The 14,841-nt window shown below is 43.1% G+C and overlaps 1 protein-coding gene across 9 annotated transcripts in view; it reads right to left on the reverse strand.

Annotated features, from left to right (window-relative positions):
- Positions 1-14,841, reverse strand: part of jarid2b (jumonji and AT-rich interaction domain containing 2b) — a 594,617-nt gene that overhangs the window by 167,323 nt on the left and 412,453 nt on the right. For 6 of the 9 annotated variants that reach the window (XR_011947850.1, XM_072509615.1, XM_072509616.1 and 3 more), the window contains one exon: positions 724-893. Coding sequence is in view for 8 of the 9 variants with exons in the window: in XM_072509615.1 (XP_072365716.1) it covers positions 724-893 (170 nt within the window). In the remaining variant the exon portion in view is untranslated. Of the gene's footprint in view, positions 1-723; positions 894-2,188; positions 2,210-2,283; positions 2,302-9,688; positions 10,281-14,841 lie in introns of those variants that run through there. The other 3 variants (XM_072509618.1, XM_072509621.1, XM_072509620.1) reach the window with 3 other exon arrangements.

Below are 14,841 nucleotides of genomic sequence, written 5' to 3' on the forward strand. Positions count from 1 at the left end.
CAGACAGAGAGCGAGAGGCAGAGAGCAGCGAGAGGCAGACAGAGAGAGCGAGAGGCAGACAGAGAGCGAGAGGCAGAGAGAGAGAGAGCGAGAGACAGAGAGAGCGAGAGACAGAGAGAGAGATAGAGACAGAGAGCGAGAGAGACAAACAAGATGAGACGGAGGGTCAGAGGGAGGGAGACTGGACAGGGAGTCAGACAGAGGAGTCTATGTCATGCAGGGAATGGGAGAAGAGTCAGACTGAGAATCTCTACTGTGTCCAAGTGCTGGAATGGGTTGAGAAACTCACTCTCAGATTGAAGAGACCAAGTTTGTGAGGGTTTATTTAATGATCATTTCCAATTCATCCTCACCATAAAAGTCTGTTTTTAGATTAGGAGTTAACCGGCCAGAAAAGGAAGGATGATAAGCCTTTAGGTGTGTTAAAAATCACCTTGGACTGATTCCTGCTTCCTAATTAAGGGATGGAGCAAAGTATAACCATGGAAGATTTTATTTGTTTTAAAAGTTAATGGGAAACTAGTTTAGAGTACACGTTGCTTGCTGAAGTGTTTGGACAATATCAAGTCTTGAAACTTAAAATCTTGGGAGTGTGCTCCTTCCAGTCAGCCGCTGCAAATTCAAATATCTTTCAAAAAGTTATATATCTCTTCAGGGATCGTAACAAAAGTAATATACCAATATATATTGTGTAATTACAGTTGATATAAAATTGTTACTTACCTCTAAGGCAAAGAAAAGTAAGAAAATCTTCTGTTTTAGGCTTTCTTTTTGAAAGATCAATGATCTGTGTTGCAGGTGGCGGCAAGACTGGATCCACCATCTTGACTGGGGTTGTGCTGGGGGAGTTGGGCTGTGACTGGGCAAATTTCCTTTGTGCTTGCAGTCTTGGCCTGGAACAAAAGACACAAAAGATATACTTAAAACATTTTCCAAATATTAAATGTTTTCAATGGTATAAAATTATATAGGGATGTTACAATTATACATTTCCATTTCTGCTCTGTCAGAAACAGTCTTAAGTTGAGATGCAGTTTACATAATTAGCAGAAGTCAGTCCATATGCACTAGAGCTCAATAGAAAATCTGCATTAGCACATAGTATAATGTTAATCCTAGGCCAGGTATAGTACAGTGGTCTCCAATATAAATTGCTGACCAGCCACAATAGTGGCTACTATGATGACTATTTTAGCCACATTACGCTAGCATAAATACCGTACATATTCTCAAAATATTAGTAAATGTACTTTCAGGTAAAAGGTTAAACCTATACATAATTAAAATGTATTATTCGTGGAAAGGGGCTCCAAAGAGGGCAAACTAAATTAGCACAGCGCTCTCCTTTTCAGAACTTTCTATTTTTGTACTGCCCATTATTTTCTCCCACTCGTCTGTAATACAAAGGGATTTAGCTAACCCACACCTGTAATACTTCAGCAGAAGAAACCAAATGATTATAGAAACAATATAAAATTAAGATTCAAAACTACAGTTCTAAGAAGCACCAGAGAGGACATTAATGAGAGGCTATGTAGTACCCTTGTACAGTGGTTGAACTTCTCTCAAGAAATGAGAATGAAGGATGTAATCTACATCCTTTTAATGTTCAACCTTTACACTGAATCAGAATGATGGTTAATAGTGCAAAAAGGTCCAGGGGACGAGAGAGGTTGACGTTTTGGCCTTTGCCTCCTTGGTAGCCCGCAGATGGATCTTATTGGCGTGAAGGGACTCGGAGCCCCCAAAATCCGGGGTATGGGTTAGCAACATGGCTGGGTTTCTCAGTCTTGAGAAAATAAAGTTCGCCCCAAGAGGATCAACGTGAGAGTTCATCCGGAGGTGGCAGTTGTTTATCGACTTCTTCGGGGAAAATTAAACTGTTAGCAGATACAATAGTGAGGGGGGGTTAGGGAACGAAGTGGGGTAGGGGGAGATAGTTTTGTTTAGTTTAAGCGGGATCAGCGAGAGGAGGAGGGGGGATTGGGGAATTATGTGTATAAGCCATGTTGGCTGGGTATGGTTGTTGGTTGGGGAGGGGTGTTATTTACGGAGTTTGTTTACATTTGTATTTGTCGTTATAAAATCATAAATGCCTTAATAAAATGTTTTTATTTTTAAAAAGTAGTGCAAAAAGTATGAATAGACCTTTAAAGAACCAGACATTTAGGCTTATTGGCTGCCTTACCACGCCGTCCTGGGCCGCAACTTCCTCAGAGTAGCAATCAGTGGTGGATTGCCAGTCCATGCCCAATTATTTACATTCTTCTGTGCCTTTCTCACCTGGCCTTCCAACTCAGGCCAGTCGAGATCCAGACAGCACAGCAGTCCTCAAGATCCAGCCTCGGCGTCCAGCTCCATTGAAGCGAAGGAGGACATGTCCCTTTTTTTTTTATACAGCACTAGCTGCTGCAAGACAGGTAAGTTTTGAAAATCCGTTGAAATTGACAGGCCAGGGAGACGGTAAATGTGTATAGTAAGTGGATAGGATTTAAACCACTTCAAACTTTACAGAGATCAATATGTTATTGGGTGGTCAGAGAGAAAGAGAGAGAGTATATTTTCACAATGTTGAAAATAATCATAGCTTTTGCATTCTCCTTAGAGACAGAGATTGTCAAATCAGGAAATGTGCTCATCCACATTAAGAAGTTCAAAACAACAGTCAAAACAAGATGATTCACAAGCCTGATGACACTTGTGTTCAGTCTCCTGTGGGTCTCATCACAGCTACTAATGAATGCAAAAAATACAACTAGTCCCAGTCAACAGTCTGAATTTATATAATCCTTGCAAAGACTATAAATCACTAATTTCAATGTCATTGCCAAATGAATGATGAACAGAAATTAGTCCACTTAGCACTGTGTATATCAACATGATTATCAGTGTGTCAATGGCAGGAGGAAGATTAGAAACCAACTGCACTTTTTCTTTTTAATGCAATGTTATATGGTGTTTTTCAGGGCATGGCACTAACTCAATTAATGACTTACTATGGAGTAGTAGTACAGCAACTATACTAAGGGATTTAATGAAAACAGAATATATTTCCGTCTCAACTCACTACCCAATCTGTAACATGGCAACACGATTGCAATCAGAAAGCTTCACATATGGCCAATGATACAATTGCGTACCATGCTTTTGACATGCATTTCCTCAGACCTCTTTTTTTTAGCGATCAAAGATTACATTGATTAATGGTACTGGCCAGCAAATCAAATTGACCAAAATATGAAAATGACAATCTATATTTTAAGAGACCAGGGTTTTGACAGCACACTCGCTCAACTCACAATGTTGTGAATTCAAGTCCCAATCCAGGACTCAGCAGATAATCTAGGCTGACTCTCCAGTGCAGGAGTGTCTGCTGCAGGGGCAGCACACTGGTTAGCACTGCTGCCTCACGGTGCCAAGGACCCAGGTTCAATCCCGCCATGGGTCACTGTCCGTGTGGAATTTTCACATTCTCCTGTGTCTGTGTGGATCTCAACCCCACAATCCAAAGGTGTGTAGGGTAGGTGGATTAGCCACGCTAAATTGCCCCTTTATTGGGAAAAAAAGAATTGGGTACTCTTTAAAAAAAACGTAGTGTGTACAGTGTTTCAGATGGGGTGTTTTGCCAAAAGATCCCATGACGTTACATGAAGCCGATGGGGAGCTCTCCCAGTAACCAAGCCCAGATTTCTCCATTAAACAGCGATGACTAAACACACGTTTTGTAGTCATTTAGCTTTTGTGCTGCTTTGTGGAACCTCAGTGTTACAAATTGTTAGCTGTGTTTTCCCATATAACAGTAACTACATTTTAAAAGGTAATTTATTAATTGTGAAGTCCTTGGTATATCCTAATGGTGATGATAGGTTCTTGCAAGTTCTTCCTTTTTCTTTCTATTTGATACCTCATTCTAAAGCCTCGGGCCCTATATTCAAGCTAACAAATTGAAATTTAGCTCAACTGACCAGACAGCTGGTTTCATGGTGCAGAGCGAGGCCAGCAACACAGATTCAATTCCTGTACCGGCTGAGGTTATTCATGAAGGCCCGCCTTCTGGACCTTGCCCCTCGCCCAAGGTATGGTGATCCTCTCAAAGGGGAAAGCAGCTATGGTCATCTGGGACTATGGCAACTTTACCTTATTATCACCTCACCTATCAGTGGAAACAACCCATTGCTATTTACCTCATCGTAACGCTTCCCAAGTCTGACAATCAATATTTGGACACTCACCAACTCCTAGTTGTAGTGAGTAAAACCCTACTAACCCACTTCAAGGATATCCCATCATTATATTTAGGAATTTCATTCAGACAAAAGGGGTCAGAGGGGTTTTCCATTTCCCCCCCCCACCAAATTGGCCTGAAATTGTCTTTTTTTGATCTCTTGTCAGGAGATCACATGGTTTCAAATGGGATGGGGGCTTGCAATTCAGTGATCCCGTTGCATCCGGCCCGGAGCCAGCCGTGCCAGGTGAATCTCGGCAGAGCCCCAAATCGGGCTCAGAGTCGAGTCCCCGACTCGCTCCGCCCAGCGAGATCGTTGCTCCTTCGCTGGGCAAGATCCAGATTTGCATATTTAAATGAGCCATTCGGGTACCCAGGTGGCCGTGCCAGGACCAGGACTGCAATTCAAAATGGTCCTCCGGTCTGCGAGCAGCCATTCCTACTGGCGAGTTCAGCTTGCCAGCAGGAAATCTTGCTTTAATGCGGCCTTGGTGAGGAAAAACTCCCCGAGGCCAAAAGAGCCGTTTATAATTAAATATTCCCATACCGGCCTCCCTGAATGTGACGACTAGGGGCTTTTCATAGTAACTTCATTGAAGCTTACATGTGATAATAAGCGATTATTATTATTATTATTATTATTAATAAATAGTGGGCACGCCGCCAAACGCACCCAAAAGTGGACCTAAAACTTTTGTCTGCTGAATCTTGCTGGTCTTCATCATGAAGACTTTGAAGCCACATCAAACTTGCATTGTTATTTAATTGCTGATCATTATATCTTAGTAGATGTGTCTGAGAGTGAGGATGATACCAATCAACTGCAACACGACATAGTTAGGAACGGGCAGCAAGTAACAGCTGGAATTTAGCACAAAGAAGTGTGAGTTGATGCACTTTGGCATAAGGAATAGGGAAAAGCCCAGGACAGAGCATGCAGGTCAGGATCACTGAAGAGAAAGAAAGAAAATAAAATGTGACATCACTGAGAGGCCATGTGCTAATTGGCTGCTGGGTGTTTCCCTTTCTCCAAAGTAAAGAGAAATTAAATTTTATGTTGCTACAAAATAATTTTAAAACATTTTCGAGTACAACTGTGAGTAAAGAAGAACGACAGTGCAGAGAAAACTTGCTTGCCATTAGAAGTGAGTAGGGTCCGGGTGGCAGGGACCGTGTGGCATAACTAAACTGCGGGCAACGGGGATTCTGAAGTTTGCCGACTCTACAGAGGCCACTACTCGGGGATAAGTCGAACTAGTCAGGCAAAACAAAGAAAATTCTAGGCGCTCATGAATAAGGGGATCCTTTGTGCCATACTTTCCAAACGAATCAGAAACAAGGAAGTTGGTTGAAATATAGACCCTAGGAGCCGGGATCTGAAATGATGGGAAATACATGTGTCATGGATGCATTTGATGAGAAGTAAGACACATGGAACTCGTATGAGGATATATTCCAATTATATCTCATATCAGACACTGCAGGACCTAAAGGTGCAACATTTCTCAGTTCTGTGAAAACTTTTATGCTGCTACAAAATAATTTCACCCAGCAAAACCAGGAGATACGTCCTCCATTGAATTAATGAAAATTGGAGAGGTGCACTTCTCTCCTAGAGCATTAATGATTGCAGAAAGGGTTTGTTTCCACCACATAGTCAGGAAGAAGATGAAAGCATTTTACAATTAGTAGCAACTTTTAAGAAGTTTAACAAAATACTGTGAGTTTTGAGCAACACTGATGACACGCTTAGTGATAGGCTGGTTTGTGAACTCTGCAGTAAAGCTATTCAGAGGAAACTGCTTACTGTAAGTGATTTAACTCTAAAAGCGGCTGTGGAAGTTGCCACAACTATGGAGCTATCAACAAAAGAAGCTTCAAAAATGGGATGGGAGCGACGATTCACAAAATGGATACCACAAGGAACCAGGCTGCAAGCATGTTTGCAAGTAAAACAAATACTTGCAAAACTGTGGCAAAAAGTGCCATACTGCCAGGGCATGTTGGGCTCAGAAAATCTCTCCAACATCAAGAATGTGCAGGACAATAAATTTCTAAACAGACTAGCAGTGTCTATAAATTAGTAGCCATGATGTAGAGATGCCGGCGTTGGACTGGGGTGAGCACAGTAAGAAGTCTTACAACACCAGGTTAAAGTCCAACAGGTTTGTTTCGATGTCACTAGCTTTCGGAGCGCTGCTCCTTCCTCAGGTGAATGATGCAAGGGCACCAGTCTGGGGGCGTTGGTAACTGCGCCTCTACCATTCCCAGCCGGAATGGTACTCCACCAGCCCCGTGGTGGCGGCAGCCCTGAGAGTCTGCGAGCAATGGAGGAGACATGGGGGAGCAGAAGGAGCAAGGGCCTGGTCCCCACTCTGTAATAATCACCGGTTTACCCCAGGAAGTATGGATGGGGGATTCCAGATATGGCAGAGAGCACGGATTGAGAGGATTGGGGGGGGGGGGGGCATGTTTATAGAGGGGAGCTTTCCGAGTATGAGGGCGCTGGAGGAGAAGTTTGGGTTGGCGAGGGGAAATAAATTCAGGTATCTGCAGGTGCGGGACTGCCTACGTAAACAGGTGTCAACCGTCCCGCTCCTACCGCTAAGGGGGATTCAGGACAGGCCAGTTTCCAGAGGGTGGGTAGGAGAAGGGAGCGTCTCTGACATTTACAAGGAACTTATGGGGTCAGAGGAGATGCAGACCGAGGAGCTGAAGCGCAAGTGGGAGGAGGAGCTGGGAGGAGGGATAGAGGATGGTCTATGGACGGACGCGTTGAGTAGAGTCAACGCAGCCGCAACATGTGCCAGGCTCAGCCTGATACAATTCAAGGTCATTCATCGGGCTCACATGACATTGGCCCGGATGAGCAGATTCTTTGGGGTGGAAGACAGGTGTGCTAAATGTGCGGGAGGACCAACGAACCATGTCCACATGTTCTGGACATGTCCGAAGCTTAGGGAATTTTGGCAGGGGTTTGCAGATGTCATGTCCACAGTGTTAAAAACAAGGGTGGCACTGAGTCCAGAGATGGCGATTTTCGGGGTGTCGGAAGACCCGGGAATCCAGGAGGAGAACGAGGCAGACGTTAAAGCCTTTGCTTCCCTGGTAGCCCGGAGACGGATACTACTAGCTTGGAGGGACTCAAAGCCTCCGAAGTCGGAGACCTGGCTATCGGACATGGCTAGCTTTCTCAGTTTGGAGAAAATCAAGTTCGCCTTGAGAGGGTCACTGTTAGGGTTCGTCTGGAGGTGGCAACCGTTCATCGACTTCTTAGCGGAAAATTAATTTAGATTAGATTAGATTAGATTAACCAAACATGGGTTAGATTAGCTTAGAGTAGAGGGTTAATAAAGGTGGAACCTGTAAGGAAGGGAGACAACTTTTGCACTATGTTTATAGTTTCATGTACATTGTTTATTTTGTTGTTACAATACCAAAAATACCTCAATAAAATGTTTATTAAAAAAAAAGATTCGAAGAACATGGGGACATTGGCAAGAATAGGCAAGAAGAGTGAACAAATTCCTAAAACACTGTACACGCAACAACACAGAGTTTGCCAGCAATGCTGTTGTTCAAAGGAAACTACAAACACAGTTTGATTTGTTAATTTCACCAGATAGTTCAAAGATTGTGAAATGACAACAAGCACAAAGTGATAGGAGGGAGCAAAAGCGAGTATTCAACTAAGGAGAGTGCTAGCTAGAAGCTATACCAACGAAAAATGGGTACCAGCTGTAATCCTAGCAAAGGCAGGTTCAATATCATACACCATATAGATGGATGATGAAAGAGTTCGGCGACATCATGCTGATCAGCTACTTGCGTCACAAAGTTAATTTGCCGAAACCCCTCAAGACGTTCTTCCCGTGGAAAATCGAGAGAGCAATGCTTGGGGACAGAGACAAGTTCAGATTTTGTTTAAGGGCTTTCCAATACCTATGGTGGCAGAAAATGGAGCAACATCCCAGGAAATACCATCTACTGAAGGAAATGAGGACACTTCCAAGGTGTGAATAGCCAAATTTAACCCAAACAGAACAGACGCCCACCCGAGTGTCTGTCTTATTGCCCGTACACTTGAGCCCCTACACAAACTCTTCCGTCCCCATACGGAATCTGACTCCCCCCCCCCCCCAACCACAGTGCACCTTCGCTAATTGGGTACTCTAAATTTATATTTTTAAAAAATACCAAGCCAGGGATTATTCCTGGTTCAACAAAGAGTGCAGGAGAGCACACAATTAAATAACTCACTGGAGGAGGCGGCTCAACAAATCCCCACCCTCAATGATGGAGGCGCTCAGCTTCAAACATGGACAAAAGAGTTGTACTCCAGAAGTGAGGTGAGAGTGACTACCCTTGACATCAAGGCAGCATTTGATCAAGCATGGCATCAAGGAGCTCTAGCAAAACTGTAGTCAATGGAAATCAGGGGGAAACTCTCAACTGGCTGGAGTCATATTTCACAAAAAGGAAGATGATGGTTGTTGGAGGTCAGTCAGCTCAGTCCCATGACATAATTGCAGGAGTTCCTCAGGGTAGTGTCCTAGGCACAGCCATCTTCAGCTGCTTCATTAATGACCATCCTTCCAACATAAGGTCAGATGTGGGAATTTTCACTGATAATTGCACAATGTCCAGCACCATTTGCGACTCCTCAGACACTGAAGCAGTCCACATGCAAATGCAGCAAGACCTGGACAATATCCAGGCTTGGCTGACAAGTGGAAAGTAACATTCGTGCCTCAAAAGTACCACAAAATGACCATCTCCAATACGAGAGAATCAAACAGCACTCCTTGACACATTCAATGACATTACCATCACTGAATCCCCCCACTATCAACATCTTGGGGGGATTACCATTGACCAGAAACTGAACTGAACTAGCCATATAAATCTGTAGCTACAAAAGCAGGGCAATGGCTAGGAATCCTGCGGTGAGTAACTCACTTCCTGATTCCCCAAAGCCTGTCCACCACGTACAAGGCACAAGTCAGAATGTGATGGAATACTCCCCACTTGCCTGAATGAGTGCAGCTCCAACAACACAGAAGCTTGATACGATCTAGGACCAAGCAGCCCGCTTGATTGGCACCCCTTTCACAACATTCACTCCCTCCACCAACAACACCCAGTAGCAGCAGTGTGTACCATCTACAGGATGCACTGCCGGAACTCACCAAGACGCCTTAGACAGCACCTTCCTAACTCACGATCCCTACCACCTCGAAGGACAAGGGCAGCAGACACATGGGAACCCCACCACCTGGAGGTTCCCCTCCAAATTACTCACCATCCTGTCCTGGAAAGATCAGCTCAGCAGTTTAGCCTCAGTAGTGGAGAAGCTTATAGAAGCAATAATTCATAACAAAAATGAATAGACATTTGGACAAATACAGGTTCATGAAGGAAATCCAGCATAAGATTTGTTGTGGCAAATTGTGTTTAACTAACCTGCATTCGTAGAGTGTTGATAAGGGTAATTGCGGTGTGGTATACATCCAATAGGCATTGATCAGGTGAGGCATAACTGACTTGTGAGCAAAATTAGAACTGATGGAATAAAAAGGGCAAGAGCAACATGGATATGAAATGGCCAAGTGACAGGAAATACTGGTGTACAGTGGTTCAATAGAGAAGAGTGGGTAACAGTTGTTTTCCAGACTGGAGGAAGGTTTATAGTGGAGCTCAAAACGGGTTGGTGTTTGGAACTCTGTTCTTCCTGATATATAGCAGTCATCTAGACCTTTAGGCTAGAGGGCACAGTTTCAAAATTTGCAAAAGATACAAAACTTCAAAGTGTTGTGAACCATGAAGAAGATAGTGTAGAATATAGACAAGTTGGTAGAATGGCTGGGAAAACGGCAGATGATTTTTCTTTTTCCAGAGAACTAAGAAATGTTTCCTTTCGGTAGGAAGAACTCAAACAGACAAAATAAAAAAAGGGTACAATTCTAAAAGGGCTGCAGGAGCAGAGGGACATGGATGTACATAAGAACTAGAAGCAGGAGTAGGCAATTCAGCCCCTCGAGCCTGCTTTGCCATTCAATATGATCATGGCTAATCTACTCTCGGCCCCAACTCCACTTTCCTGCCCGTTCTACAAACCCTTCAACCTATTATGAATTAAACATCCTCAAATTCACACAATGCCTCTGCATGCACCGCACTCTGGGTAGTGAGTTCCACAAATTCACAACCCTTTGAGGTAAGTCATTTTTCCTCATCTGTTTTAAATCTGCTATCTCTTATCCTCAAACTATGAACTCTCATCTTACACACCTCAATTAGATCACCTATCATCTTCTAAATTCAAGAGTAGGCCCAAACCGCTCAATGTCTCTTCATAAGACAAACCCCCTCATCTTTGGAATCAATCTAGTGAACCTCCTCTGAACTGTCTGTAATGCAACTGCACCCCTCCCCAAATAAAGGGAGCAAAACTGCACACAGTACTCCAGGTGCGGTCTCACCACTGCCTTGAATAATTGCAGCAACACTTCCCTACTTTTATACCCTATTCCGTTAGCAACAAACATAAAAACACTTTCCTTATTACCTGCTGTACCTGCATACTAGTTTCTGCAATTCATGCATGAGGATACCCAGATCCCTCTGCACCTAAGCACCCTCAACTTTCTCTCCATTTAGATAATAAACTGCCTTTTTATTTTTCCGACCAAAATGGATAACCTCGTACGTTAAACTCCATCTACAAATTTTGGCCCACTCACCTAATCTATTCCATTTCCATTTGTAAATTCTTATTCTTTATTGCAACTTACTATCCCACCTATTTTAGTGTCACCTGCAAATGTGTTGAGTACCTTCTATCCCTGCATCCAAATCATTAATATAGATTGTAAAAAGTTGAGCCACAAGAACCAAACCATGTGGCACCCCATTAATTAACATCTTGCCAAGATGTAAATGTGCAAACATCATTTAAGGGGCTGGACAAGTTGAGAGCACGCTCAAAGCATCCTGGACTTTATCAACATGGACATAAGAGCATGAAAGCAAGGAAGTTGTATTATACTTGTATAAAATACTGGTTCGGCCACAACTGGAGCATTGTGCCCGTTCTAGGCACTACACTTTAGGATGTGAAGGCATTAGACACGGTGCAGCAAAGATTCACAAGAATGATTCTAAGGGGGCAGCATGGTGGCGCAGTGGTTAGCACTGCTGTCTCATGGCACCGAGGTCCCAGATTTGATCCCGGCTCTGAGTCACTGTCCGTGTGGAGTTTGCACATTGTCCCCGTGTTTGTGTGGGTTTCGCCCCACAACCCAAAGATGTGCAGGCTAGGTCGATTGGCGACGCTAAATTGCCCCTTAATTGGAAAAAATGAATTGGGTACTCTAAATTTTTTTTTTAAAAAGAATGATTCCAGGGATGAGGAACTTCCATTATGAAGCTAGATTGGAGAAAGTGGGACTGTTCTCCTCAGAGAAATCAAGATGAGATTTCCTACAGGTATTTAAAATCATGACCGATCTGAACAGAATGGAAAAAATGTTCTCACTGTCAGAAGGGCTCAACCAGAAGGCCAAAGATTTAAGGTAATTGGCAAATGAACCAATAATGACACAAGGAAAAGCTTTGTCACACTAACAATTGTTAGTGTCTGGAATGCACTGTCTGAGAATGTGGTGAAGGCACAGTCAACTGAGGCTTTCAAAAGGGGATTTAATCAGGACCTGAAAAGGAAACGTTTGCATGGCTATGAGGGAAAAGTCTAGGGAGCACTAGGCTAATTGCTCAGAGGGAATCAGCATAGGCATAAATAGTTTCCTTCTGTGCTATACCCATGCTATGATGTTATGTTTAACCTATATAAAGCTCTGGTTAGGCCATAACCAGTATGGCAGCCAAATCAGGCCACTGCACTTTAGGAAGGATGTTAGGGTACTTGAAAGGGTGCAGGGGAGCTTTACCAAAATTGTTCGAAGGATGATTATGGTAGGTTTAGATAAAGCAGACCAAGTAAAGCTGTTCACATTTGTTGATGGTACAAGGACTAGGGGACACAATAGAGATTTTAGATTGGGGAAGGGGGCAGAGAAGGAAGAATAAGGAAAAACATTTAAGTAGAATGGGGTAATGACCTGGAACATATTGCCTATGATGGTGGTGGAAATGGAGACAAAATGATTTCAAAAAGTAAGTTATTTAGCTTTTTATCAAAATAAACTTGGAGTTATGGGGATAGAACAGGGGATGGGACTGATTGTTTTGTTCCGCAGATTGTTCTACACGAGCCAGCATGGACTATAGGCTGAATGGCCTCCTTCTGTACAAACCATTATGCAAATTACCAAACCTCTCAATCTCCACTTGCTTAAGGAGTTATTAAATCTAAAATATCTACACCCTTTCCCTTCTTAAAACTTTCGGCAGATGGTCCCCATTCTCTAGTTAAAGACTGATTTTGATGCCAAAATCTGAACAAATTAATGTGTGCTTGCTCTAGGTTTGCAAAAGATAACATGTAGCCTTTGTAAAAACATGTAAAAACAATCTTGCTGAGTGCCATATCTAAACTGTTTCGTGATCGCAGAATGATATAGCATAGAAATCTTCCGTGTGCCAGATTTTTGAAAGAGCTATTCAATTAATCCCAGTTCTCTAAAGACACACAGCATGTCCTGCAAATCTCGCCTCCCAAGTATTTATCCAATTCCCTTTTGAAAATTATTGAATCTGCTTTCTCCAGTGCATTCAAACATTGAATTTCAGGTCCAATCAATTTTTTAAAAACATAACAAAGCAAAAAATTGATTCAGACAAAATAATGCGGAATGTAGGCCATTTGAGAGGAACTATATGGGTTTAACGATTTCCCTTCCCGTGGTCTTGTAGTCTTTACAATTACTTCCTATACACTAAAGTAGCGAGAGGTGCTGACATTAACAGTTCATTTGTATTTACAAAATGACAACTTGTTATGGCCAGAGGCAATACATTAGGATTAAATTTCATTAATACATACCAATACCATCAACAGTCCACCTTGAGTAAACATGGAGAACATTACTTTTCTAAAATAAATTTAGAGTGCCCAATTCATTTTTTTTCCAATTAAGGGGCAATTTAGTGGGGCCAATCCACCTACCATGCACATCTTTGGGTTGTGGAGGAGAAACCCACGCAAGCACAGGGACAGTGACCCAGAGCCGGGATCGAACCTGGGACCTCGGTGCCGTGAGGCAGCAGTGCTACCCACTGCACCACCATGCTGCCCTATGGAGAACATTATAGAAATTTCATGGAATATGCAGTCCAGAAGGATGCCATTCGGCCCATCGCGTCTGCACCGGCTCTTGGAAAGAGCACCCACGGTCAACACCTCCACCCTATCCCCATAACCCAGTAACCCCACCCAACCCGAAGGGCAATTTTGGACACTAAGGGCAATTTATCATGGCCAATCCACCTAACCTGCACATCTTTGGACTGTGGGAGGAGACCGGAGCACCCGGAGGAAACCCACGCACACACGGGGAGGATGTGCAGACTCCGCACAGACAGTGACCCAAGCCGGAATCGAACCTGGGACCGTGGAGCTGTGAAGCAATTGTGCTATCCACAATGCTACTGTGCTGCCCTTATTTCCCCCGCAACAGCCAATCAGCAGCTCTGCTCTACTGCCCCCTGCTGGTAGCTTGTCTTCACTTGAACAGCTAGCGTCTCTTGTACAGGTACACCTTCAAGTTAGGGTGACCACAATGCACATTTTCAAATTTTCCCCGCAACAGCCAATCAGCAGGTCTGCTCTACAGCCCTCTGCTGGAGATTACTATACTAACAAATAAAACATCATTGAACTGTCGGACAAAACCCAATTCCAAAAAGGGTAAAGTAAAAGGATAATTAAGACTATGCTCATAAAAGAACTATGAATAACAAATCACTACTAATTTAGTAAAATGGGAGTCGCAATCACTCAAGAGCCATAAGATCACAGACAAAAGAAATAATCTGCACTGCAGCCAATTGCTGTTTGAGAGTTCCAGGTAGCTAGATCTCTCAAGTAGTGTTGTGAAATATTTTATATAGTTGTCGCTTTTATAGTGTGCAGCACACATCCACTCTAATGGACTGTTCAGAGATGCCAGGTATGAGTCACAATGTAATTTACTTCAAATCAGAGCCTGTTTTAATCCAGGCTTCACTCAAAACTTGTTTGAGAAAATAATAATATGGTTATTAATTGCCACAAGGGGAAATGGATTATAGCTTCTCCACTTTAAAAAAAACAGGTGGTTCAGAAAGGAATGCTTTACAAAGACGCACCCCCACCACTCCCCTCCAGAAACATTTCAGATCAGTACTGCAACAATACTCCTGATCCTGCGAGTGGACAAAGTTTGATATTTATAAGAGCCAAAAAGATTTTTGGTTTAACTAATTGACACATTTTGTAACACATTTCTTTTCAACATCCCCACCATCCCTCAGTGACTGGATTGAAGAGGTAGGCAGGAAAATTACCCGCCCTCAGCATTCCAAAGGATTCGCAATTCTTTCGTTTTCAGGCAAGAATTCTTTCCACACAACAGGAGTCGTGCACTAAAATAAAACAAGATTGTACTGTGCAGGCT

This window comes from Scyliorhinus torazame, chromosome 6 (genome assembly GCF_047496885.1).
Source record: "Scyliorhinus torazame isolate Kashiwa2021f chromosome 6, sScyTor2.1, whole genome shotgun sequence".
In the NCBI taxonomy this organism is placed as follows: domain Eukaryota; kingdom Metazoa; phylum Chordata; class Chondrichthyes; order Carcharhiniformes; family Scyliorhinidae; genus Scyliorhinus; species Scyliorhinus torazame.